The 27,368-nt window shown below is 29.6% G+C and overlaps 6 protein-coding genes across 10 annotated transcripts in view; 3 read left to right on the top strand and 3 right to left on the bottom strand.

The window, feature by feature from the left end:
- The window catches only part of LOC127061932 (uncharacterized), a 41,082-nt gene extending 29,577 nt beyond the window's left edge, over positions 1 to 11,505 (top strand). Inside the window, exons 2-13 of the mRNA XM_050989450.1 lie at positions 708 to 942; positions 2,866 to 3,020; positions 8,907 to 9,101; positions 9,185 to 9,297; positions 9,409 to 9,575; positions 9,658 to 9,813; positions 9,900 to 9,967; positions 10,055 to 10,135; positions 10,219 to 10,380; positions 10,462 to 10,659; positions 10,767 to 10,865; positions 11,012 to 11,505. Coding sequence (XP_050845407.1) covers positions 708 to 942; positions 2,866 to 3,020; positions 8,907 to 9,101; positions 9,185 to 9,297; positions 9,409 to 9,575; positions 9,658 to 9,813; positions 9,900 to 9,967; positions 10,055 to 10,135; positions 10,219 to 10,380; positions 10,462 to 10,659; positions 10,767 to 10,865; positions 11,012 to 11,136 — 1,754 coding nt within the window. The 3' untranslated portion in view covers positions 11,137 to 11,505. The remainder of the gene's footprint in view (positions 1 to 707; positions 943 to 2,865; positions 3,021 to 8,906; positions 9,102 to 9,184; positions 9,298 to 9,408; positions 9,576 to 9,657; positions 9,814 to 9,899; positions 9,968 to 10,054; positions 10,136 to 10,218; positions 10,381 to 10,461; positions 10,660 to 10,766; positions 10,866 to 11,011) is intronic.
- Positions 11,506 to 12,351: 846 nt separating this feature from the next.
- On the bottom strand, positions 12,352 to 13,385 carry LOC127061936 (bifunctional transcriptional activator/DNA repair enzyme Ada). The gene has a single exon (XM_050989457.1). It carries the CDS (start codon positions 13,163 to 13,165, stop codon positions 12,605 to 12,607), a length of 561 nt encoding a protein of 186 aa, XP_050845414.1. The 5' UTR covers positions 13,166 to 13,385; the 3' UTR covers positions 12,352 to 12,604.
- Positions 13,386 to 13,443: 58 nt separating this feature from the next.
- On the top strand, positions 13,444 to 15,278 carry LOC127061934 (myb-like protein X). Its single transcript, XM_050989454.1, has 2 exons — positions 13,444 to 13,675; positions 13,790 to 15,278. Exons 1-2 carry the CDS (start codon positions 13,571 to 13,573, stop codon positions 15,146 to 15,148), a joined length of 1,464 nt encoding a protein of 487 aa, XP_050845411.1. The 5' UTR covers positions 13,444 to 13,570; the 3' UTR covers positions 15,149 to 15,278.
- Positions 15,279 to 15,494: 216 nt separating this feature from the next.
- LOC127061930 (phosphopentomutase) lies at positions 15,495 to 19,822 on the top strand. 3 transcript variants are annotated; one of them, XM_050989449.1, is made up of 10 exons: positions 15,495 to 15,660; positions 15,854 to 15,974; positions 16,055 to 16,311; positions 16,399 to 16,861; positions 16,959 to 17,146; positions 17,224 to 17,401; positions 17,509 to 17,732; positions 17,808 to 17,913; positions 18,029 to 18,095; positions 18,970 to 19,115. In XM_050989449.1, the coding sequence occupies exons 2-9, from the start codon at positions 15,897 to 15,899 to the stop codon at positions 18,062 to 18,064; spliced, it is 1,530 nt and encodes a 509-aa protein (XP_050845406.1). In that variant the 5' UTR covers positions 15,495 to 15,660; positions 15,854 to 15,896; the 3' UTR covers positions 18,065 to 18,095; positions 18,970 to 19,115. The 3 variants fall into 3 exon arrangements, with proteins under 3 accessions (XP_050845406.1, XP_050845404.1, XP_050845405.1); XM_050989447.1 differs by lacking the exon at positions 18,029 to 18,095 and adding an exon at positions 19,335 to 19,822 and having other exon boundaries at positions 15,506 to 15,660; positions 18,970 to 19,196; XM_050989448.1 differs by lacking the exons at positions 15,495 to 15,660; positions 18,029 to 18,095 and adding an exon at positions 19,335 to 19,822 and having other exon boundaries at positions 15,684 to 15,974; positions 18,970 to 19,196.
- A 134-nt stretch (positions 19,823 to 19,956) lies between these two features.
- On the bottom strand, positions 19,957 to 21,436 carry LOC127061935 (elongation factor 1-beta'). Of its 2 annotated transcripts, none has more exons than XM_050989455.1 (3): positions 21,259 to 21,436; positions 20,290 to 20,723; positions 19,957 to 20,167 (listed from the first exon to the last, which is right to left on the bottom strand). In XM_050989455.1, the coding sequence occupies exons 1-3, from the start codon at positions 21,336 to 21,338 to the stop codon at positions 20,013 to 20,015; spliced, it is 669 nt and encodes a 222-aa protein (XP_050845412.1). In that variant the 5' UTR covers positions 21,339 to 21,436; the 3' UTR covers positions 19,957 to 20,012. The 2 variants fall into 2 exon arrangements, with proteins under 2 accessions (XP_050845412.1, XP_050845413.1); XM_050989456.1 differs by lacking the exon at positions 21,259 to 21,436 and adding an exon at positions 20,936 to 21,133.
- An 855-nt stretch (positions 21,437 to 22,291) lies between these two features.
- Positions 22,292 to 26,215, bottom strand: LOC127061933 (protein SPT2 homolog). Of its 2 annotated transcripts, none has more exons than XM_050989453.1 (7): positions 25,929 to 26,215; positions 25,706 to 25,852; positions 25,467 to 25,596; positions 24,616 to 24,773; positions 23,565 to 24,519; positions 23,265 to 23,435; positions 22,292 to 23,168 (listed from the first exon to the last, which is right to left on the bottom strand). In XM_050989453.1, the coding sequence occupies exons 1-7, from the start codon at positions 25,980 to 25,982 to the stop codon at positions 23,083 to 23,085; spliced, it is 1,701 nt and encodes a 566-aa protein (XP_050845410.1). In that variant the 5' UTR covers positions 25,983 to 26,215; the 3' UTR covers positions 22,292 to 23,082. The 2 variants fall into 2 exon arrangements, with proteins under 2 accessions (XP_050845410.1, XP_050845409.1); XM_050989452.1 differs by having other exon boundaries at positions 23,265 to 23,474; positions 25,929 to 26,213.
- Positions 26,216 to 27,368: the final 1,153 nt, after the last annotated feature.

The following is a 27,368-nucleotide window of genomic DNA, read 5'->3' as shown; positions in this document are numbered from 1 at the left end:
AAAAATGAATGAACTGTATGTGAAAAAAGAAAAAAATATATATATTATTTATATACATATATATGTGCCATTAATATTACATATGAAAGAAATTATAAAGATGAGAAAGATATTGTATTATGTTTCATCGAGATGCGTTTGCTGGTGGCCCACCTGTCTCCATAACACCTGCCTTCGGAAGGTATTTAATGGCTACGTTAATGACCTTTTACGGAGTGTTAGATGTGCGACATGTGGGTGGCAGAGCACGAGAGAAAAGAGGACCTACACTATCTCTCTTACGATTTCTTCGAACATGAGAGATGTGTAAGTACCTACCTGTACCGGATACGAACACATTATGTAAACCTGTTCTTTTAACGATAAAAACCTCTGATGCGATAATTAATTTGAAGTCTTTGACGATCTTCACAGAGAAGGTTATGAGAATTCGGCCAATAACTTCCTTTCCTTCGTCCTTGCATATAGTTCATTAAAAACATTAAATTAAACGTATTACGCTCAAATTCAAGGGGAAAATTTTTACCATGAAATTCGCTTCCTCCTTAATTAATTCTCATGAACTAATTAAACGAACATTGAAATATTTATATCATAGTATTTTTTTTTTTCTTTCTTTTTTTCTCTTTAATAAGAAGAGAAACAAATGCGTATTTTATTTGTTAATAAAATAATAATTATTTGGTATTTTTATATTTCATTCGCAGACAATAGCTTGATCTCAAGCGAGGTCCTTCAGGATTACGATCCGCAATTCATGGTTGGCTGTTACTTTCCTGCGGAATACCAGGGTGAATTCGTGACGCAGGTGAGCGGGAAGGACGCCATTGGCACAACGAACGAGCCCATTCAATACTCAGCCATTAACATCACTTACAATGCTATCCCGGTCTGGGGTTATTGCCGTAGAAGAGTCGGTGAAAATGTTCTTTTAATGGACAGGTAAATATTTACCCTTTATTTGGGCCTTATTTCTATCAGCAAAGAAAAATTTTATATTCTTTCTGTTATTTCATATAATTCTCTTTTTCTTTCTTTCTTTCTTTCTTTCTTCCTTTATTTTTTTTCTTTTTATTTGTCGAATTCTTTTCTCCCAAGTTTATTTTTTTTCCGAAAAGAAATTTCGGAAAAAAGAGTTAAGGGTGTATGTAGAAACGGTCGATACATCTTCGGAGAATGCCTCAGTGTCGTCTGCGATTCGTCTGGGACGAAAATAGTCTCGAGCATTGCCAGACGCGAGTGCATTGCATATCACGACTCGAGGTTAATTCCGTAGAAACGATTCGACTGTTGCGAGCAAAAGAACAATGGCGTTTCGCCAGATCCATCCAGACCTCTCCTCCCCCACTCACCTCCTTACCATCGCCCTCAACCCATTGCATCTTGAGTATCTTGAGAATCAATGTGGACTCTATTCCTGTGCCAACGTCTTACGAGGAAGTTTTCGGAGAGACTCGTGATCCGTCGGGAGAAAGAGAGAAAGAAGTAGGATGAATGTGGGTGGGTGGGTGTCGTCAAGTAAAAACGTATAAATTGACGTGTTCACAAGAAACATATCTCCCACCTTTGTACGCACCCATAATGCTAGATGATTCACGTTGAATCCTTAACGAGCTAGCCTTTGACTTTGTACGAAGCAACATTCTCTTTTTAGAAATTCTAGAGAAATTTTTCTAGGATAAAATCGAGAAAGTTTAATTAATACGATATCAACGCTTCGATATAATTGAAACTTGTTGAATTTTATAAAAAAGAAAGATAATAATAATGATAATAATACGAGAAGGAAAAACCATATACCTAGACTTTAACAGGTTTTCATAAATTTAACAAATTTTTTTATCTCTATATCGTAATCTCTTATCTATCTCGATCTAAATCTATTTCTACTGAATTACCGCGATAAAGCTGACTGAATTATCAGAGATAACGAGAGAGTCATGTTATCGACATTCTCTCGAGCGACTCGAGAGAAATCGTTTCGTTTAATTGTCCTCGTCCTTGTCGTTCTATCGAGCACGTAGAAACGGCATCTTTCCGTCCGACGTTCAACGCATTGTTCGTTTCTCTTCTGAAGATAAGACGAGGAGGCGGGCAATTTAACGTTAATTTAACGAAGACTCCGGGTTCTCTCGTGAATGTCTACGGTGCTTGAACCGAGACACGATCCGTATCCGTATTACGGTGCTTATACTATTCGTGCTTACGTCACGCTCAAAATCATACACAGATTTTAGCGAGTCATTATTTTCATAAATATTTAATTGAACGTTTTCTTTTTTATTTTTTTTTTATAATGATAAATTCTGTAATAAATTCAGTGGAATAAGAAAGATGTATTTTACGTTACAAAAAAAAAAAGAAGAAAAAATAATTACACATATTTCAATCACGATTATTTCAAATTTTTATAGTAATAATAAATATATTTCGTAGTTAGTCTAAAAAAAGAAAAAAGATTGTTCGTAGTTGAAACGAAAAATATCTCTCTCTTTTTTCTCTCTCTATTTCTCCCTGTTTTTCTCGTACGATTTTACATAGTAAACGATTAAGAATTATAACTCTAAATGTAGTATGAGCCGTTTGTTTCAAGGAAAAGTAAAGTGATTCGCGGCACTCTCATTCTCACGCGTTCGCACGTTACATTGACGTAAATGCATTCCAAGAGCCAGAGGAATCTCTTAGGGAATAGTACTCACAGCTGGCTATCGGAAATCTTAAAGAGCATCTCAAGAGTTTGCCCGAGTCGAAAAGTCACTCACCTCGGAACACCGTTCGTCATTTCGATCGACGATAATCGATTCGTAACACTGACTTTCTTTCTTTTTCTCTCTTTCTATCATTTTTTCTTTCTCTTTTCCGCAGGTACGGGGACGGCGATTGTATTCGTTGCTTTCGGCTAAAGCGAAGATCTCGCAACGTTATCGAGGTATTCTCGGAAGATCTTAACAGGTGTTACACTTACGAAGCAGCCGCCATAGCATCGTGCGAAACTCTGAACTCAACGTCCATTCTTTACCGTGAGTATCTTACTTATAATTAGCTTATTGTTTTTCTCACTTGTAATTAGTACCTACTTATATCAAGTACAAAATATTTTTTATTTCTCTGTCTTTTTCTTCTTATGAATTAAGAATCAACAAAAAGAAAAAAAGATCGATTAAAACAGATTATAGATATGATACGATTTAGTAATCGTATCAGAAAAAAAAAGGAGAACGGAAAGAAACCAAGAAAGAAATTATTTAACGAAGAATATAAAATGTTGTAATTAGAAATGATTTTAAAATAATGAAATAAAAAAAAAAGAAAAACGTTCGATCGAAAGATAGCAGGTAACAAAATACAATTCGATATCTTTGGTCGTTCACGGTCGCGATTAATTAGCGTTAATTAGTATTAATGAGGAAGGAGTTGAACAATGAACGAACGTCGATGGTGTTCTACGTGATTTTCTATGCATTGCAATAAATGCATAGCCGTGAACGCTCACGCAATTGCACGTTGAGGCACGCGTGTTACTTTTTTACTTGTGCCCTTTTAACATTTACGAATTGTATCTAAGTATATACACTATGCATATTCGTATGTAAGTGTACGCTTACTTACTTCGAAGTTTATCGTTATCGTCGTTATGTATTTTTCATGCATGTGCGCATGTCAATTAAAATACCTATCTAATAACATTAGGACAGCCGTATATTTATATAATCGATTTGTCGATGGACGACTAAGATTTTTCTGTGTTCGTATTAATGATTAAAAGAGCTTGTTAATTTTATATATCAATGAATTTGAAGGTTTGTACGATTAACTAATGACTAAAAATATAGGTATAATTATTAATATCTTTATTTTATAAGTATATTTTATTATCATTTTTTAATATTATTAACAATTGAATACGTAACTAATTGGATATAGTAACGGCAAAGTATAATATTAGATTGATTCATAAAAAAAAAGTATTTTTTTATAGTAGTAATTAATAATAAATAATATATACAAATTTTAAGAATATCAAGCATTAATATTTAAGATTTAATAGCGTCAAATTTTTAATTTAATATTAACTATATGTGGCATTAAGTAACGGTACATAAAATGTATAATAATAATCTATTAACTTATAACTCTTATATATATTGATCCAAACGATAGATAAATTGAACTATTAATACAATTCCAAAAGAGATTGCTTCGTAGAAATAAAAAAATACATAAAGATGATCTATCCCAAGGAAAAATAAAAGAAAAAAGAAATAAAAGAAAAGAATACTATCGATTATGTTATACCTATTCGCGGAATGTTTCCGGTGTGATTCGTCATGCGGAAAAAAGAAAAAAAAAGGACAAAAAAAATGGAAAAGAAGAAGGACCACTTGGAATAAGTTTTACACCTGTTCTTATCGAATCGACACGCTCGACGAGCAGCCCAGTCAGCACCACGATAGGCGGGTTTGCTGTTGCTGCTTGGCATGTCGCCGTAGTTTCGATCTTCATGCTTCGATGCGTGTCCTCGATCGTAGAAATACTCTTTGGACGATCCATTCGCTCGAAAAGGAGCAGAGAAAGCAAAAGAGAGAAAGAGAGAAAGAGACAGAGAGAGACTTCGATGCTTGGATCGACGTACCACGGAGACGATTCATTCCGCTCGCATTCCTCCATTGAGATTTGTCGAGCTGTGCGTTCTCTTCAACGGAAGTTGACACGTGCATCGAATCCCACAGGTTTGCCCTACCCTTTTTCTTCTTCTTTTTCTTCTTCCTCCCCTTCTCCTTTTTCTACTTCGTCGTTTTCTTCTTCTTCTTCTTCTTCTTCTTCTTCTTCTTCTTCTTCTTCTTCTTCCTCTCCTTCTTCCTCTTTTTCTTCCGTGTTCCTCATTCATTCTGACAGACGAGACAATAGAATTGTTCGTTGAACCAAGAAAATCGAATTTAACCTTTGCACTTACCATTGTCAAATGCTATTTATATTCCTACCTAAGAAGATCTTCATCTCAATATTTCTCGATCAAATCGATATCTAAACTCGTCTGCTGAATAAAGAAAAAAAAAAGAAATACAAAATAAAAAGATAAAGAACATTTCGGATACGACTTTAACTCATCCCTATTTCCCGATCGTTATCAACTATGATAATATTACGTTTATCGTTCGCTCGCTATTTCCGCTCGTTTAATTGATTCAACTGATTATAAGAAATGAATAAACATTAGACACATGTATGCTACCATCTCGTAGCACGTGTTACAATGGTAAAGATATTTTTTTTCTTTTCTTTTTTTTAACCACATATATATATAGTATTCTTCTCTTTCGCGCTAGGGAACGAACAAATCTTTTTCTTCATTTTTTTTTTTTCCTTATGATACAGTAACAACGAAAAAGAGTAGAGAGAAGATCTGCGAGGAAGAATCGAGGATACGAAAATAGTAATACGATTAGGTACAGGTAGTATAAATTTTCGATAAACGATGGAACATATACAAAAGCATTAGGAAAGGGGTGGATTACAAACTGACCAGAAACCTTTCTTATTCTTTTTATTTTTGTTTCCTCTTGCTTGCTTTCTTTCTTTCTTTCTTTCTTTCTTTTCCTAAATAAACTCGAGACGTTCGAACATGTTCCAGCACGAAGGAAGAGTTTTCGGAAGACAACGAACACGTAGATTCTCCGTCAAAGGACCACTCGCATTCTCGTTTATTCTCCGTTCGGTCGCCTGTTTTGCACTGTCTCTTTTTCTTTCTCTTTCTTTTTTCTCTTCTTTCTTTTTTCTTCTTTTTCCCTCTCCTTTTTCTTTACTGCACTCTGAAGCGAGGAAAGGGCCGAACGACGACAGTGTCGTTTGGCAGGTATTCGTTCCTTAGCGTGGGAGTGGCTGCTCCCAAAAAGTTTTCGTCCTAATCGTCTCCTACCAAGGACCCCTGAGAAGGTCCATTACCCAGCATCCTTCAGACCAATAAAGCATACATTGTAAATCCATTTCGAACAACCTTAACGAGCTTTGGCCTAGTCTGGTCTTGTTAGAATTTTCAGAGACATGGAAGGATTCGATGTTGGGGGTCGATCATAGATCTTCTTTTAAAAATACAGGGTCGGTCAAAAGTTCTTAAATCAATTAATTTTTAAAAATCAATTATCTACTCTTTTTCGAATACTACTATTTTCTTTTTTATGACTCTCTGATTAGATTTATAGCCTTACAATTTGAACAAGGAGTTAGTCTAAAAGGTTTCGAGAAAGAGTTATCGATTTTTGAAATCAGTTAAGAACTTTTAACTCATCTTGTAAATACTTTCAGTCATTTTTCTTCTTTTTCTTTTTCTTTTTATACAAGATAAATCTTATTCTCGGATATAAGAATTTAATAAAAATATGACTTCAATTGGCTTGCACATTATCAATTATATACTTTTTATTTAGATCGTTTTATATAACAACTTTATAATTATTTTGATATTCGAAGATTGAATCACGAACGTGCATGATCGAGAGAAAATAATGGAGTATTACAAAAATGCTTATTATATATGGAAAATAAATGGTACGAGGATTTTAACTTGCGTGTCCAAGTGCTTCTTCGATGCGTATCGAAGGAATAAAAAGGCGATCAAAGGACAAGGTTTTAAAAGAAATACGAAAGTCAGTTTACCTACATTGAGATGAGAAACAAGATTTTAATCTCGAAGATTTGAAAAGCTTTGGCAAAAGATAAAATGAAGGTAGCCATTATATTGAAGTAGAAATAATTGATTATCCTTGTTAAGGTAAATTTTGTAAAGACGATAACATCAAATTTCGAGTAGTTCGATTTGTGGATAGAATGGGATGTTCTTTTTCCTTTTGAATTCAGGAAGATGCAGTCGAATGAAAAGATTCGAGCAGGAAGTGTAAAAAGAGACAGAGAGAAAGAGAGAGAAAACAGAGATGTACGATCGATGAAATTACAGGGAAGAAATATGAAAAAGTCTTTAGGATGTATGAAAGAAGAAGAAGAAAAAGAAGAAGAAACAAGAAATAAATAAATAAGAAGCGCATAACTCTAAGAAAGAAGATAAAAGAAAGTTCAATGTACTTGAGTTGTTCGCGTGGGACAGTATGGAGGACAACCGTAGCATAAGGTATAATGATTGACTACGTACGAACTATAAAAGCAGTAATGACCATACGCACACACAAAAGATCTTTAAATAAAAGCTTTCGAAACGAAACACGATTTGCGAGATGCATCACGAACTTTAATTAAAACTCATGTTTTTACATGAAATCCTTCTTCTCTCTCTCTCTCTCTCTCTCTCTCTCTCTCTCTCTCTCTCTCTCTCTCTCTCTCTGTCTTTTTCTTTGCTTTTTCTTTTTTATCATTTTTGTGTCTCATACTTCCGAATCTCCGTTAGCCTTTTTTGCCAAACGATAGAGTGTCTCGATTCAAGAAACTAAGATGTCCTTCTTGCTCCTCCATGACGAAGGCGAAGAGCCTTGAGATGAATGGAAGGTGCCTTCGTCGTGGACAGGAAGTTGAAGAAGCGAACGAAAAGAAAGGAGGCTTACCTGAGCTACCTGTTGCATAGCGATCTTCTTCCCTGTGAGTGAATCGAATCGGTTAGTGAAGACGGAACAGAAAAATTTGTTACATTTTCTCTACGTCAATCTCGTCAAACCGTCCAACAACAATATTGACGTCCCTTTTTAAACTGTCCTTCGGCATAATCTTTTCTTATCTATAAATTCATTACGCATTAGTCTCAACATTATCGCAGAGAATATCAGGATTATATTTTGAGTGAGCGCATTAAATTCAGATTAAGCGTGCGCTACTGTGAAATAAAAAAAAACCGTAAAACAAAATAAAACAAAAAGCAAAAAAAAATAAATCACTCAGGAAATCCGTATTTTCTATAGGAAGCCGTCGGTCCTTTTGAATGTAGCAAATCGATGACATCGAAGACACGATCCAACGCAGAGACCTTCTCCGATTACGTAAAAAGCGAAAAAGAAAAAAAAAAGAAAAGAAAAAGAAGCCTATAACTCGTCTCGTGGAATCCCGCAAAAGCTCAGAAAGTGATCGTCTTTTTGCGTCGAACGAAAAGGCAGCACCCCCTTAAAACGTATGATGGTTATAGAGAAAGCGGTGATCGACCCTTTAGGAGAAAAACGTCGTATGGAATTTCAGCTATTTCCTGTTCGGAGGGTTAGGTCTGATCTTATTGTAGCAAAGGATGATAGTTCTTGCTGGACTGGACACTAAGAGAGACGTGTTCGATCGAAAAAACTTACCCTTGGGATTTATTCTAGCACCTATTCTTCTTATTTATATATGATATAATATATGTATATGCGTGTGTGTATATATGTGTATAGATACACAGGATATGTATATAGATATCTACTTTTCTCTTCCTCGTTTCTCTTCTCGATTTCTTTCGTCCTAGACATCATGAGAACTCGTATGAGGGCTGAGATTCCACACGGTCACGTCCACCTGGCATTATGCACCCATAGATGGATTTGTAGCAGCGTTATTTGTCCTGGATTTCTCTCTCTCTCTCTCTCTCTCTCTCTCTCTCTCTCTCTCTCTCTTTCTCTTTCTCTCTCTTTTTCTCTCTCTTTTTCTTGGATCGTTCCAACTGAAAAAGCAGAGAGGTCGTTAGGATCAGCAGGTGGTCGTCTGGAAAATTGGACCGGTGTTTGCTCGATATACCAGTCATTTCGCTTACGAGCAGACTCGTTCGGTATACCCTCAGGGAAACGATCTTTTTGATCTTGTAGCGATTCCTTTTTTGTATGCGCACAGTGCATACCGATGAAAACGGTATCGACCTCCTTACAACTTTGATCGAAAATAGCTGACATTCGTTTGAACTGTTCTTTATCTTTCTTTTTTTTTTGTTTTTAATAAATTTCCAGGTACGAAGGAAGTTGGTGGTGCATCGATTAGAAACGAATACTGCCCTATCGTAGGTGGATATCATTTCAAGTACAGCGTTAACGATGGATCATCGGTGTCAACCGAATGCAATTCCTTCTTATCGGATCTTCATAACTGTCCTGACGGATCGGTTTTGCATTTAAAGTTCAATCGTTGCACCTTCGAATCACGCGGTAAGAAATGAATGACGATCTTATCATCATGTTTGTAATAATAGATTGATAAATATAACGAAAGTGAATATTTTTATACGTAGAATTCAGCTTCAACTGTCTGGGTAGCTGGCCTGGTGGCCCGTATGGCTCAACGTATATAGCCTTGATGGACAATGATGCGGTTAAAGAAAATCGTCCTCAGTATCGTTGTGGCGTAAGTATAATAAAAAATATACATATAAAAAAAAAAGAAAGAAAGGAAAAAAAGGAAAAAGAAATTGTATGACACGAGATCTCGAAAAATTAAGATAAATCGTTATTACAGTTGTTCCACGTTGATAACAAAAAAGGAAGAACGTATATGGCCTTCAGTAGCGATTCTAGCTGCACACAAAATTTAGACAATTCTACGAGCGGATACGAGACATTTGTTCTAAGCAAAACTGCTAATCAAAAGGCGATACCAAATTATGTGAAAACCCATGTAGCAACGTTAGTATTTATAAACGATAATACGTTAATAAAATGTTAGAGGGTTGTACAGTCTACATCATAATAGATCCTTTTGTTTCAGGTTTCCAAAGTGGGCACAGGGTTTGTGGGAAGAGTCCCTCATAGTAAATGGTACTATGACTTTCACCGATCTCAACGGATATAACAGTTACACTTTCGTTACGGTAGAATCAAACGATGAAACTGGACGTTACGTAGTCTATTCAAAGGATCATTGGTAATACTCGATTTCTCATTTGCTAATAATAGTTATAACATTTGAACAATGAAATATCTATTAAAATTACTATCGTTTTCTTTTAGCGAGAACGAAGCTTACGTATGCTTGATGATGAGACAACGTAGTGAAAACGTATTAGAATTCACGATAGGTACGTATTAAATATTTTTATAGCGGTATATAAATATACGTTGAAAAATATGACATAACTTCTTTAAATGTACAATAAATTATATAGGAATGGTAATGAGTCCAGTTTATCAGAGTTATTTGTGCGATGATTCGAACTTTGACAAACCAGTGTGGATGACTCAAGCACGTAAGTATTTTATATTAGAAACTATTATACATTCCAAATGCTATTAATATTCTATTACAGCAAATTTTTTTTATTATCATTAGGTATTGAGCGAATAGTAGAATCACCTTGTCCAATAACAGGACAATATACGGGAAGGATAACCGACTTATCGGGCATGTGTGCAGAGTTGAGTAGCAATTGCAACACTCGAGAGATAATGTATTATAAAGTTTATGACTGTGAGTCCGAGGAACTCTATGAAGGTATATTTAAAAAAAAAAACCTAGTAATAATTTAAGACGAAAATGTCAAATGCACATTCCAATAATTCTTTATACTTTCAGAACGAACGTATCTGTGCTTAGGACAGTGGGAAGAGAAAGGTGTAATGTACACCTACACAATGAGAAACGATACTGGTACAAAGGAATGTTTTGTTGGCTTGATCGTTAATGACGAAGAAATATATATTAAGGAAGCAGGTGATCATTGCATTAGAGATATAGATCCTAAGGAGCAAGGAATGAGATTGTACAAAAAAGGTAAATTATATTGGGTCTTTATAAATTAAATTAGTAATTTTATTTATAGAAAAATATTGCTTTTTTCTTTTCTTCTTCTAATTTCTCACAATAAAATTTTTTTTTAGGACAATGTTATGGAAATTCTCCTAGTCCTGCACCAACGCCAATGAAACCGATTCCACGCAATCCCATATTAAGTACAACTCCACGATCTAGATTTCCGGGTAAAAATTTAATAAACATGTTTATGAGATAAAATTTTGTATTTAATTTTTTAATATTTTTAAATATTTTATATTTAATATTTTATGTGTATATATATATATATCTTTTTGTTTTGTAAAATTTATCTCTATTTTTTTTCAATCAGGTGGAACTACGAGAAGACCAGGAGGAAGCATTACGTCTTCCACATCATCGAAAAATTTCCAAAGTTATGATTTTGTTTTTGTGATGGTACTTGCCGTTTTTCTTAGAATATTTAATTGCACATAGTGGATGAACAATACTTTCATTTTAGGAGTGAATAACAACGACGTAATTAGATAACGAAACTCTATATTTACATAGGCTCGATGAACGTTTTATTCTCGACTAATTAAATAAGGGATCGTTTGTAAGTAGAGAATTGCAATATTTAATATGAAACGCTATATATATATATATATATATGACGTATTATCGTAAAAAGTGTAGAAAGTTTACAGTGCATTTTTTTGTGTTAAACTAACATATACTTTACTTACGAGACACGAACAAGAAAAAACGTAACAAAATCAAAATGCACCATAAAATCTTCACAATCTTTGCTAAAAGTTAAAAAAATGTATAGTAACTCGAACAATGATAATGAAATTTTATACGTAGACAAGTCAAGAGACTATTTTACATAAAACGACGAAAATACAAGAACTACTGTTGTCTATTATTGTAATATAATGACAAAATTCACATTTTTTAAATCAAAACTGCCTTGTAAGATACAAATCATGTTCATTTACTAAGTTATGTAAATTATCGAAAATATCCAAAGATCTTGTAATCTTTTTATTCCTTGATTCCTGATATAAACCAATGCATTATGTGCGATGCAAAAATTTTATGTAATTGAACATAGTATGTAACATAATTATTTATATAACATAAGCCATGATTTTTTTATATTTCATATTCAAAATTTTTTCAGATTATTTTACATATTTTACGGTCGTCGGTTTTATAAAAAAAAAAAAAGAAAAAAATAAACTATTCAAAATTTCATAATTATATAGAAAAATATTCGCACGCAGACATAATATAGAAACACGAGCAACGATAAGACTGATATATACCTTTGACTTTTACATATTTCAAGAGTATTTTTTTAAGAACAAACTTATGATCATAACATTTTTCGAAACTATCCGAATAATATACAAATAAATTATAGGAGATTTATGGAATAATGAATCTTTTCAAAGGAAGAAATGAATGAATCCAATGCTCATTTATTCGATTATTAAATTATGTAAAAATATATAAAAATACAGTCTTTAAATTCATTTTACTTTATGCTCTATTTTAAATATTAATATTTGGTGCAAAATATAAATTTGATTATTCATTGAAAGTAAATAAAATATAAACTTTATGTTTGTTTCAAACTATTATAAGAATATTTAAATGTATTTTAAGTTTAAACATAAATGTATATAATGTGTGTAAAAATTATTTTATTTATTAGCCTATAATAATATAATATAAGGAAAGATCTACATGTAAACTGTTCGTTTTTGTAACCACATAGTGTACAAAGCAATAAGATTTTTTTACTAATACAATAAAAAAAGAAAAAATTAATATGGCTAAACTTACTATGGTAATAAAAATTTTAATTTTTATTAAAATATATTGTAAAGAGAAAATGAAGACAAATAAATCAAGATCATTATTTGATCTTATTAAGTAAATTAATTGATAAAAATTAACATGTGTTACTTTCATAAGATAAAATACTTTCTTTGTATTTGACTCCACAACTATATTTACTACTACCATCTTTTCCCATAACACGATGACATGGTATTAAATATGCTATTCGATTCTTTCCTATAGCAGTTGCAACTGCTCTTACAGCTTTCGGTTTGTTTATTATCTGAGCGACCTGTTCGTAAGTTGTTGTTTTACCTTTTGGTATAGACATTAGAGCTTTCCACACTTTTATTTGAAAATCTGTCCCCTTTAGAAGTATCAATATTGATTCCTCTTCTTTTTCATCGCTCATATTAAAAATATTTTTCATAATATTACTTATCATTTGAATAGAATCTTTTAGTATTTTTGACATAGGCCATTCATTTTCTAAATCTTTCAATGCATCAATGTCATCCTTAACAACAAATGCAAAATGCAATATAGCTTTGTCGGTATCTGTTAAAGCTATAATACATCTTCCGAAAGGTGCATCGTAAAAATCATAATAGATTTGGAACTTGTCATGATTTTTTTTATATGTCTCCGAAGATATAGTTCGAAAGGTAATCATGATTTTTTGTATCACTTCATATATATTCTTAATACTCTCAAATATTTTTCTTACAACTTCTCAAAACTTTCTCAAGTATCATAAAAAAATTCACATTAACAGAATAGTTTAATAACCAATAAAATTATCAATATTTTAAAAATAATAATACGTTTTTTTTTTCACGAAATACTTCCTACAAAAATAAAATAATAATGAATTTTAAGGTATTTTTCTCTTTCTGTTAGCCGGTATAAATATATTTATACACTTGCTCCCTCTTCGTATACTTTCATTCATCTTCGGTTATATTATGTAGTAAATACTATTTGCTAACCTAGTGTCAAAATTTTCCTCATAAGAAGGCCTTAAAAGAAGTGTTTTTATCAGACTTATTTATTTTTATTTATAAAATTAAATTATAAAATGCAGGAATTTTGTCCATTATGCGATAAGAGAGGATTCAGAAGAAGAATAAAAGCTTTACAAATTAATTTTCATGAGGCTGTATGGGCATGTGAAGGAGAAGAAGTATATTATTTTTTGCTATATTGAAAAATACTTAAGTTTACTTAAGATTTTATTGTATATATTTGTGCGTGTGTAAGAATTTTATACTATTTTAAAACTTTATTATACTTTCAGTGTGAATGGCCATTTGGTCATGCAGAATTTATATTCGTCCAAAGAAAGGTTGGAAATAACTGGTCATGCTATTGGGATGATTTTAATTTGAAACCAGTGAATAATTATGTGCCAGTATCTACAGAATTAGCATTATATACACCACCAGAAACTCCTTCTACCGATTCAGTTTTAAGAGAATTTTTATCAGATACACAGTGCTCTGACGATAGTGTTACTACAAATACTATAAATAATAGCATCTCTCCTAATGAGGTACAGTCCAAAAAAATTGCTTGTTTTCCAGATTATAATACGTACTGCTTAAAAAATAACGAATTAGAAAATATGGACAATAGACTTGAAAATGTTAACATGCATGTAGAAGACTGCCAGCAAGATCAAACCAATGACCTCTCTTTTTGTAAAGATGATAAAAATAGTTTCTATTATGAGAATAGTAAGAATATAATAGGCATAGAAAATATATCTAAGAAAGTACTTTTAAGAACAGAAAATCCTAATTTAAATAAAAATGTTATAAATTCAGAATATAGTTGCAGCAACAATAAAATGAAAAATGACTTAGATAATTGTATAAGTAAACAAAAGTTAATAGAAAATAACAAAGACACATCGGATATTAGCAATATTAACAAAAGTCATAATAATATAGAATCTCCTAGTTCTATATTAGATCCAAAATTACAAATAAATAAATTTACTGAAGAAAGTACTACACCTTCTAATTTAAAGGTAACAACAGTAGAAATAAATGGTTTACCTGTAACTGTCTCTTATGAAGCACCTATATCTCTACCTACACCTATCACAGTATCTAATATCAGTACAAATTTTATTAACACAGAATGTGGTACCAACTCTTTGTCAATTGACGCATCTTCTTCTACGACTACATTTAATACAATTCATAAATCAACTAATAAACAATTAAAAACTGCATCTGTAGGTAAACAATATAAAAAATTTGATTTTCATGCTATAAAAAAAGAATTACAGCCTACTGTTGACAGTAATGTTCAAAATTCAGATAATAAATGTTTATCAAATTCAAGTGAAGATACTTCTAATATTAAATCTAATATAAATAGTTTCTATTCTAATAATGATCAAAATCAAAAACAAAATTCGCTTGAAATTATTAAACCTTGTTCTTCTATGAATGTTAATGACAATCCAGAAACAAAAGTTGTGACAAATGAAATTTTATCATTGGAAAACATTGAGGAAGAGTCTGAGATAAATGTAGAGAATTTATTAAATGATTTATTGAAAAGTGATAATACGTCTATAGAAATAAATCAAAATTATGAAATATCAAATAGTGATGAAGATTGGATACATTCTTTGTTATATTAATTTATAATTTATTAGATCCTAATTAGCATACACAATACATTGTATTTATTATATTATAAAGATGTTTTGTAAAATAAATACTTTTAAACCCACTTCTGAACCCTTTTATTAATTCAATAAAATCATAAGTTTACACGTGTTATGTTAATACATGTCGGTATATACATACTGTAACTTCTTGGAAGGCACGAAAAATATCTTTTATCAATTAAAATATTTTATGATTATCAAAATAAAGATTTAGAACTATATATATACATATATATGGCATATATTTGAAGAATATTTGCATAAAGATTATATTTGGTTAGCGCGGTTGATATAAATACGCTATATTCCATTTTTAGAGGTTAACACGAGCGTGATCGTAAAACTTGAAAAACATTTACTAACGGTTTGAAGTTTAGCGGGCAAGATTGAATATCTTGATAAAATTATTGGAAGTTACTTAAGAGATAATATTATTATTATTATACAATTTATCAATCGCTGTAACATTACATGTAATCAAAGTTAGTACTAAATAATAATTTAACGGTATAACTGTATTCATCGTATAAATATATAAATATATATAGCGAATTATGAATTGATCCTTAGTGATAATATTAACATTATTATTATATAATTAATTAATACATTTTTATTCGACTTAAATAAAAAATCAATTTAATACCAAATAATATATTTTTTTTTATAAAAAAGGCCTATAGAAGTAATTCTAAAATCAATAGAATAAACAATAATTATGTCTTCTAAACATTTAATAAATACTGGCAATACTATATTGGATAAAAAGATCAATGAATGGTTACAATGGAATCAGGTATAAAATATTAAAATATACTTACATAATTTTTGTTCAATGCACTTATTAATCATATTATATATTTTTATTTTATTCAGGATTCAATAGCTGAAAAAGAAGTTTGGAATATTATTAATAATGGTGATACCAAACTATTGTCTAATCTTTTTCTTAAAAGATTAGAATTTGGTACTGCTGGGCTTCGAGGTCGAATGGGTCCAGGATATAGTCAAATGAATGATTTAGTAATTATACAAACAGGTCAAGGCCTGACAAAATATTTACTTAATATTATGCCTAATTTATTACAACAAGGTGTTATAATAGGATATGATGGTCGTCATAACAGTAAAAGGTTTATAAATAATGTAATACATATGTATTTAAAAACTTTGGATATTATATATTACCTAATATATAATGATAATTTATATTATTTTAGATTTGCAGAATTGACAGCAGCAATTTTTATAGCAAATAATATTAGGGTTTACTTATTTTCTAAAGTTTGTCCAACACCATTTATACCTTATGGAGTATTACAATATAAATGTGCGGCTGGAATTATGATCACTGCATCTCATAATCCAAAAGATGATAATGGTTATAAAGTATATTGGGAAAATGGTGCGCAAATTATATCGCCTCATGATAAAGAGATACAAAAAAATATTTTGGAAAATTTGAAACCATCTGAATCATCATGGCATATATCTAAAGTATATGAGTCTCCTTTATATAAAGATCCTCTAAATGATATCATGTTATCTTATTTTGATAATATTAAAGATAATGTTCTATATCCTGAAGTAAATAAAAATACTATTCTGAAATTTACTTATACTGCTATGCATGGTGTTGGAAATGATTATATGGTTGCAGCATTTAATGCTGTAAATCTTAAGGTATTTATTAATTTTTTTAACAAGGAATATTTATAAAATATTATTACTATAAGAAACATTGAAAGAAATAATACCAGTTATTTTTATTATATCGTAGCCATTTATAGCCGTTGAAGAACAAAAATTACCAGATCCAGAATTTCCAACAGTTAAATTTCCAAATCCGGAAGAAGGAAAGAGTGCCCTTGATTTAAGCATCAAAACCGCGAATCAACATTCATCATCGATTATTCTTGCTAATGATCCAGATGCTGATCGTCTTGCTTGTGCAACAAAAACTAAAACGTTTAGAGATATTTTTAATGTATATAAAAATTGCTTAATTTTTTAGCAATGGAAAAATATTTTCTTTTTTATTACAGCGGAGAATGGTATATATTTACTGGCAATGAATTGGGTGCATTATTGGCTTGGTGGATGCTACATATACACAAAGTACAATATCCAGATGCTAATATTGATAACGTTTATATGCTTTCATCAACAGTTTCTAGTAAAATCTTAGCTTCAATGTCTAAAAAAGAAGGTTTCAATTTTGAGGTTTATATCTTATAAATAACTACATAATGTAAAATGATCTATATGTGAATTTTAATTTATAAGATCATATTATAATAGTTTAATAATTTTTTTCTCAATATTTAAAGGAAACTTTAACAGGATTTAAATGGATGGGAAATAGAACTGTAGAATTGATAAAAAATGGTAAAGATGTTTTATTTGCATTTGAAGAAGCTATTGGTTTTATGTGTGGTTCTTTTGTACTGGATAAAGATGGTATTAATGCTGGTATATGTGTGGCTCAAATGGCAAGTTATTTAGAAACTGTTGGGCTTTCTCTTTATGATAAGTTGGAAGAAATATATAACACGTATGTTGATCATGGATGATTGTTTTAGAATGTTAAATAAAAAAGAAAAAAAATTTAATTACATTTATTTAATAGGTATGGATGGCATATCTCACTAAATTCTTATTGGATTTGTCACAAATCAGAGACAATTAAAGCAATATTTGAACGTTTGAGAAACTTCAATGGAAATGAAAATACGGTAAGTATATTTTGATAATATACTGATGACAAAAAAAATCTTGTATTTCATATTTATTATTAATTTTATTTGAAATTATGTTATACTTTATATGGTTATTTTCCTATTTGCTTAGTCATTCACAACACAATACATGCAGGAAGGTTTCTAGTAGAATATACTTAACATTATATGGCTACAAGGTCAGTTAGCTGTATGCACAGTAATGCATGAGATAGTAAAAGATGGCCAATAGTACTGGTTTTGCAAATACTTAGATTAGTGTAATTGTATGCATGTATTAGTAATTACAGTTCAATTAATTTCGGTTGTTCTGCAAATGTTAAATGTAGTGAAAAAGTATTGATTCTAATATGTTATAAAGGCATTAATATTAAAATATTATCATAGACAGAAATTTCTTATATAGATCTTATAAATTATATTGAGAGAATATATATATATATACATATAAAATATAAGAGTTTTGATAATGTGCATTACATTGATCAATGTACATTATAGTGTAGTTTTATATAGAAAAATTTTATAAAAATAATTATTTAAAAACAAATAGTTGCATAGTGTTTTTGTTTTCAAAGAAATTAATTATTTTACAAAATATTTTTTTTTATATAATTTTACATTGTTACCAGATTAAAATTGAATGGAATCAATTTTATTATATAATGCATAATTGTGTGTTTTTTATATAATTTATCATATAACTTACTTAACGTACAAAAAAGCAGTATTTCATCTTGAAATACATAAACTGTATAGTAAAAATGTCAAATATGTGGATAGACAAATCGGTGAAAATATTTCTCGTATTTGTGGCACTTTTGCCCTTTTTTCTTTTCGTTGTGCTCACTATACCACTTATACAATCTCTTTATTGTCTTACACCATTTTTTAATGAAACTGTAGATTAAACTATATTATAAGTGAGTAAAAATAAAATATATTCTAATATCATTTATATTTAACAAAAATGTTTGTATATTATCAAATATATATTTCTGTTATTTATTCAATATATATGTATATATATATTTGTGTGTTTTATATTTTCAGTATCCAGCAAGTATTCTCGATGAAAAATATTCTATAATTAGTATTCGTGATTTAACAACAGGTTACGATAATACTAAACCAGAGAATAAAGCTATTTTACCTACCTCCAAATCCAGTCAGATGATTACGTTTACATTTGATAATGGTTTAGTTGCTACTTTAAGAACTAGTGGTACAGAACCTAAAATCAAATATTACTGCGAGTTATGTGCATCTCCTAAAGAGCAGTGAGTAATTAACTATAGTAACTACACATTACTTTAAATATACATATATATTTATTTTAATATATAACAGTCTTGTAAATATCCATTATTAATTGTAAAAAATAATATATTTGATTAAAAAAAATTTTGTTTGTTTAGAGATGTAAACAAATTAAAATCCATACTCAATGAAATGGTCTCTGCTATTGTAGCAGAGTTTCTTCAACCTGATTTTAATAAACTTATACCACGTGATACATAGATCAAAGTAAAATTATTGAGACGAACTATGACAAATAAAAAAACTACGGGCAAAATATTGGATTTCCAAGGAAAAAACGATCTACAGTTTATAGTTATTATCTTATAAACATGAAGTTTTTATAAAGGTAAAAATGTTGTTCTTGATATTTTTGTTTTGTAGTTTAAAGTACAAGATATATTGTAATTCATTATTTATCATTATTAAATAAGTAGGATTTTATAAACAGTTTTTTGAAAGAAATACTGATCTATAAATTTTTACAAGTTTGATAGATTTTTTATGAAATATGATAATCGTATAACATTTTAACGGCTTGATTATACAAAGAAGCTGTACCTAAATCTGACCAAAGTTCAGTAATAAATGTGATTAATTAGATTAACTGTTATATAATCTTATAATATATTAATTAATCAAACCTGTGATGTTATGTGCATCATTATGTATTTTACTTGATGTGAATATATATCTATATATTAGATTTCAGTCAATTGGGTATATTAAATAACAAATATATGCACATATATACAAACAATATTTATTAACTCATTATTAAAATTACTGAGAAGCTTTTAAATTTTATTGAAAGATGCAATGTCGACAGATTGTACTAAATCCTCAAATTCCTGTATTTGTTCCACCAGGAAGTCTACAGAAACTTTTTCATCCTCTATTACGCACATTATTTGTAATTTTTGTATGCCATATCCCACTGCTACGAGTTTAGCTAAAATTAAATAATCTATGTATTGTATATATATATATACAGATAAAAATATTATTCATTGTAGAGAAAAGAATTGAAAATATTAAATATTATTGATTGTAGAGAAGAAAATTAAAACTTACAAGCACCCCAAACAAGACCATCCATCTTGATCGATCTAACAGCTTCTTCCATTTTTTTCATATCTGTTTCGTCTCCCCAAGGTTTAACTTCAAGTACAATACTAGATTTAGCAATGATCGCAGGTTTCTTCGATTTCTTTTCGGCATAAGCCTTTAATCTTTCTTCCCTGATCTTTGCTGCTTCTGTACTTTCTTCTTCGTCGGATGCAAACAAGTCAACATCATCGCCATCTTCTGCGGCATCTGCTGCTGGGGTAGTAGCTTGCGAAGAATGACTATTTGCTAATATAGCAGGAGCCTTTTTCTCCCCTGGAAGTGTGTTTAGATCGTACGACTTTATGTGAGTGTACCATCTTAGTACATGGGGGTTAGAAGAATTGGGTTCTTTTCCCAAAGCTTCAATGACAGCAACATCGGCTTGAGACGGTTGCCACCTAATATTTAAATGAAATAAATAAATTCTATAATCATTTTTAGCAATTGGTATTTGTCATTAACAGTAGATTCTTTTTTCTTTTTTCCTTTTTTCTTTCCTGATACGTTTTTACTTGAAGGAATATAACGAATCTAAAAATAGACCTAAATGATGGTTCTACTATTAACTCGTAAGAAAGTAGGATATATTTGTAAAAATTCGTAGGCCTACATTTACATATACCGGCACATATGTGATGGATATATATGTACATCTGGAATAGAGATTGTTATCGTAAAAATTTATGTCAACCTCTGTCATGATCTTAATAACTTAGTAGAATTTTTTTTATCATTGACAACGAGGGAAAAATTTTAACAATGACGTTTGATCATCGATAAACTTATTTTCAAGAACGATCGTATCGATGCATTCGTCGAAGGTTGTACTATGAAACAGTAAGGAAGCAAAGAAGGATAGGTGTCTCTAAAATGCCGACAAGAGAAGCACGTGTACCGGAACACGGGGAAAAGTTCCTACGATAGAATACTCACCCTTCGATATAACTACGATCGGCAAGATAAGCATTTAAATCTTTAACGCCCTTGTCAGTCTTCAGGTCACCGACGGCCATGGCGGAGGAGTATTTTATGTATAAATATTTCCACAGATTCAGCGGTAGCAAAATCCCCTTTCTCTGGTTGCCGGAAGAGAGAGCTGCATGCGGCCATAAACTTTTATACTTCGATACGGATTACGACGTGACGTTGTTCCGGTTTACCAAAACCCGCGGAACATCAAACTTTCCTTTTATTTATATTGAGATATGAAAGATGCTGTTTTCCAATGACGTATGTACTTTCAACGGACGAATAAATTTTCCGTTATATGAATCTTTCTATTGGATGAATTTGTCAATATGAAATCAATCATTGAAGTCACGTGACTCACCTATGTTACACGTACGCAGTATAATTGGAAAATCGTGTATATGTATATATATATATATGTTCATATATACATTATTTTAATGTTTTTATTAAAACGATTAACGATTATTATTACAAAGAGAACATGTTTCATATTTATATTAAATTAGAGAGATAACATTTCATATATCTGTAAATTAAATATCATTTTTAACATAAGGAATTTTTTCAATTGTCTTACGAATTCAAAATGACAACGTAGCGTGTTAATACGTTCGATTTTGTTAATTATATTAGGAATATGTTGCATCGTATTAGATATACTTGCAATATATATATATATATATATATATATATATATATATATATATATATATACACATACATATATATACATATACATTATGCTATATATATATATACATATACATTATGATATATATATATATATTGATTCGATATATTTGTTATACAATATATATATACGTATTCTTACATAAATAAACATTTAAATGTTTGAGAAATATAAATATTGGCAGTTTTTATAAATTATTCAATCTTACAATATACCATATATTTTGTATAAAAATCGAATCCTATTTCAACAATTAAAAACAAAAAGAATAAATAAAAGAAAAAAGAAGAAAAAATCTGACAGTTCTTAATTAGTGGTATTTATATCACATATCAAGTTATCATACATTTGATTTCTGTATTCAGATCCTTTTTTCAGTGCTGCAGTAATTTTCTGAAGAATTTTTGGACTTACAAAACATCGATATCACTGACAGCATATTATGAATACAGATCACAATATTTGAAGCAATATTATGTTTTGAATAAAAAAAAATGATATCATCATTTTATTACTTATTATCTAGGATTTATATACAACTGTTGAGAGAAGAAAAAGTACAGTCTTGCATTTACACTTGATCAAAAATTATACATAATATGAATAAATGCAATAAATAAATATTTAATATTTAAAAATTAATAAACCTTATAAAATTATAAACATACATACATATACTAGCAATAAGCTTACTAGTATATTTTATGTGAATTTACAATAATTTAATACTTTAACTTTATCAAAAGTTGTAATATATATTTATAAATTATGACTCGAATATTTTTATTAAAAAAAATTTTTCATAAAGCATTGAGTGATCTTCAATATTTAATAATAAGTTCTTTTTAAAATAATAATTATTTGAATGAATAAAATAATCTTCCAATTCAACAAAGAAAAAAAAAAGTAAAAACCAATTGACATATAAAGTTGATACAGACATAATAATAAAAATATAACAGTGAAATAATCTTTTCTCATTTATAATAATAATAATAATAATAATAATAAAAAAAAAAAAAAAAAAAAAAAAAAACAATAGTTTATCTAAATAAGTTTGTACTTATCCAACATTGTTAAAAATATACAGCTTACTACTTTTTTGCTTTTTTCTTTAAGAGAGCTTTCCGTTTCTTTTCTAAGGCTTCCATACGTATGTCTTCTAAATCTTCCATAATACCTATAACAATTTATATAAAATATTATTAAATTATCCATATGATAATTTAAAATAAAATATTGTATGGTATATATATTATTAAATCTTTATAATTACCTATTTTTGTAGACACATATTCTTCTTTAAGTTGTTGTGCAAAATTACTTTCCATTGCTGCATCATCATCATCATCCATATTTTTATATTTAGTTTTGTCATAACCAAATATTTCAGTAATATATTTACTATAATCATGATCTTCTTCTGGATCATCATCGATAAAATCATCTAATTCAGAATCATATTCTTCATCATCGTATATACGACCTAACAAAAAAAAAAAAAAAAATATATATATATTCATATAGAACTGTACTTCATAAGTTGATAATCATAGAAAAACATTTATCTGCTTACGTTTGTTAGAAATTCCTGGTTTTTTTAAAACTTTTCCAGCTGCAACTTTATTTTTAAATGATTTAACATCAGGAGGAGACAACTGCTTTGATTTTCCATTTAACGTAGAGGACTGCAATTTTTCAGATGTAGGTGCTTGTTTTGACTTAATATCTTTAGATAAAACTTGTTTGTCTGTACTTTTTGTTTGAGATATAACTTTATTTGGATTTTTAACTAATGACTTTGATTCTTCCTGTTTTAATTTGCTTTGTGCTAGTTGTAACTTTTCTTTTTCTATAGCTCTACGCATTTCTTCTAACTTACGTTTTTCTGCTTCTAATTTTTTACGTTCTTCTAATAATTCATCTTTCACTGAATTTCTTGCTATACTAGTAGGTTTACTTATAACATTACTTTTTTCACTTAAAATGTTATTAGACTTTGTTGAAACCTTTTTATCTTGTAGTGCCCAAGACACATTTTTATTCTGTACAGTAGAATCTGTAGAAGTTTTATCAATCGTTACTTTTGTACTTTTTGAGGCATGTGATTTATTTGACTTATTTACTTCAGTTGTAACATTATTTTTTTTCGTTACATCTATTCCTCTGGCTAATAGCTCTTTTCTTTCTCTCCATTCTTTTTCTTTCATATATTCTTTCATTTGTTTCTTAGTCATCAACCTCTCTGGTTCTTCAACTTTTGGTTTGGTATCAATAACTACTGGCTCATGTTGTTTCTTTTCTGCAAGTTTCAATAGTTCTCCAAAATCCATTGGTGGTGGTGGTGGTGGTTTCTTTTTAGCCTTTACTTTGACATCTTTTTCTTGTTCTTTTATTTTTTTCTCAGGCACTTTTTCATTCTGATCTTCACACTCAGATTCTTTTTTATTCACCGAAGATGATTTTCTTTTCCGCCTATGACCAAGAGTATCTTCAATTTCTTGTTGTTTTAGAGCTTGCTTTACCCTGTCCTATAATGTAAAATTTTCAATAATATTATCTATGATATTATAAATATTATAAATTAAAATAACATGAAAAGAAATTATAAAAGTAAATATTGTTACCTTTGTTAACGCAATATCTTTTATCGTTTTTTTTCCAGTGTTACTAAAAAGAGGTTTCTCAGGAGGCAAATTACTATATTTATTCATTAACTGATTATAAAATGCAGATGCCTCCTGGGAAACATATCCATAATCATCTTCATCTGGTTGAGAAGGACCTATAATTCAAAATTATGGAATTATATTTTTATGAAATATTAATTTTAAATGAATAAAAATAGACAAAAACCGCTTATGATAATAATAAAGTTCCAAATATTAATAATACATATAGTATAAAAATAAATATAAATATTGATTGATAAAATGTACAAAACGAATATATAAACATCAAGTCGAGTTGTCTATGATTATATACACATAACGATGCAACATTTATTTTCTATACTACATCTACCGATAAAGAAACATATATAAATGCATTCTATATTTCATCACTTAGGACAATCTATACATTCAATTTTATCTGTGATTTATAATTCATTGGCTAACCTTAATCATTCCATTTGCATCTTCTGTTGTATAAATCCGTGAAATTGTTCCACGTCCATTTTGGATGAGAAAACAAGGTATCGTATTGCTTCTATTAATATAACCTGAGGGCAAAAATATTGCCCATTACTTTATTACATTAAAATTTTTCTTAATAGTATAGAAGATAGATACTTATAATATCATATCAAAATGGTATGGTATTGCCAAATTTACGATTTATCTATTATATGAATTGCTCATATTTCTTTTATTTGGAACTTTATTATTATGTTAAATGGTTTATCTTTGTTTTTAGTAATAATGATTAGAAGATAAGATATATATATATACATACACACACACATATATATATATACCTGCTATAGTAACAGCTGTATTTTCATTATCTATTGCATCTGCTATTACAGATTTATTTGCAGCCTTACATACTTTTAAATGTTTATTTATACGACTTTGAGCTTTATGGTCCCGTAATGCAAGCAAATTCTGAAACACGAAGAATTTCAATCATGTAAATATTTTCTTAATAATAAAATTAATTCATTGAATTTGCAAAAATTTCTTTGCATATTCATTTTATTCAAAATAGATTTACATCTCTCTTTTTTTTTTCTTCTAATACTTTTCTTCTTTCTTCTTCTTCCTTCCTTGCCAAAAATTTTTTTATATTGTCTGATAATGTCTTTGATTGTTTATTTTGCTTCTTCGGCGGTGTAAATTTAGTTTGATAACAAGCAACGGACTACAAGAAGACAAAATATGAACTATTAACAAACTTTTCGTAAATTCATTAAAACGTAGAAAAAGCTTTTACTTACTTGTTTATTAATTTCGTTCTTTTGTGCAACACTTAATAACGTACCAAAATCCATTGTTAATCTATTTATTTATCTCGAATAATAAGTTTTATATATGCAAAATATAAAGCATTCTTTTATTAACACGTCTATACTATCGACAACTTACAAAAATGTGCACAGCGACTCTTTAGGTCGCTCAGACCTTTTGCAAGGATTCACAGAAAACTTATTTCCTGTTTGACATTGACTAAGTCATAGATATTATCCCTTTCTTACACTTTTACCGGAAGTAAGGCGAGGTAAGTAAAGTCTGTTCACAATCTTTCATTCAAAGCATATGTAACTAAGCGACAAAATATAAACTACATCGTAATAGAGAAAATTAGAGCTGTAAGGTTGTCACCATTTTTCGTGATTACAGCGACAGGAATGGACAAAATATGAACTACAAGCACGAGTAGTAAATACTGTCACCATCTATTGGAAGATTTTATAAGCTTGTATAGGTTATGTCTCTCTCTGTACGTATATATTATATATTATTATTATAGTAATGGAATAGTATAATATAAAGAGAACTACTTCTGTAAAAGAAACCACAAAAAAAAATAATTCTAAGAATTTTACTTCACACATGGAAACGGATTAAGGTTTTGATTTTTATAAAAATAATATATATATATTACTTATGAAAAATAATATTCAGAATTTAATACAATTTCAGTTTATAAGAGAAAATGAAAATGAAAAATTTTCGACCCTAATTTAAACAAATATTGTTTTCCCGTGGCAAAGAGAGAATTTAGCATACAGGTATATTTGTTTCAACTCCATGTGTAATTTTATTCAGTGCATTTTTAGTAGTCCCCACAATTGTCATATCTTATACGTTTCGCAGCTATTATTTTAATATAAACCTTGATTTTATAGAAATAAAATTATGAGTTTAATTGAATTTTAAAAAAGAAAAGATTGTTACTCGACTTTAATAATAAAAATGTATAAAATATGAAAATAGGCGTGGCGATGTGGGATGGAGACGGAATGTTACGTTATTTCAACTCACCCGAGATTTATTAATTATTAATAAAAGTAGGTAAGAATAAGTAGGAATGATAATGAACTGTTTGTTTATTTAAAAAATTAAATTACAATTTTGCTACATACAATTTATTTACCTGTCGAAATATGATTAACAATGTAAAATGTAATTAATTTAACGTTTAGTTGAAATAAGACGATAAAAACATTTTGGAAAAACATTGAAATATGCAGCCATTCGCCCGGTAGTACTTGTATTATATAATTTAAATATAGATTTCGATATTTCGCAAGTACTACCGACCCAGGTCCCACCGCGTGGAGGTTGCTGCATCTGGGGACCCACGGGCTAACGGGGACTCTACTTTAAAATTCGCGTGACCGGCGTGATCAAATAATCGACGTTTTATAAAACGA

The sequence above is a fragment of the Vespula vulgaris genome, chromosome 2, assembly GCF_905475345.1.
Source record: "Vespula vulgaris chromosome 2, iyVesVulg1.1, whole genome shotgun sequence".
Lineage (NCBI taxonomy): Eukaryota > Metazoa > Arthropoda > Insecta > Hymenoptera > Vespidae > Vespula > Vespula vulgaris.
This window is presented reverse-complemented; position numbering and strand designations above follow the sequence as displayed.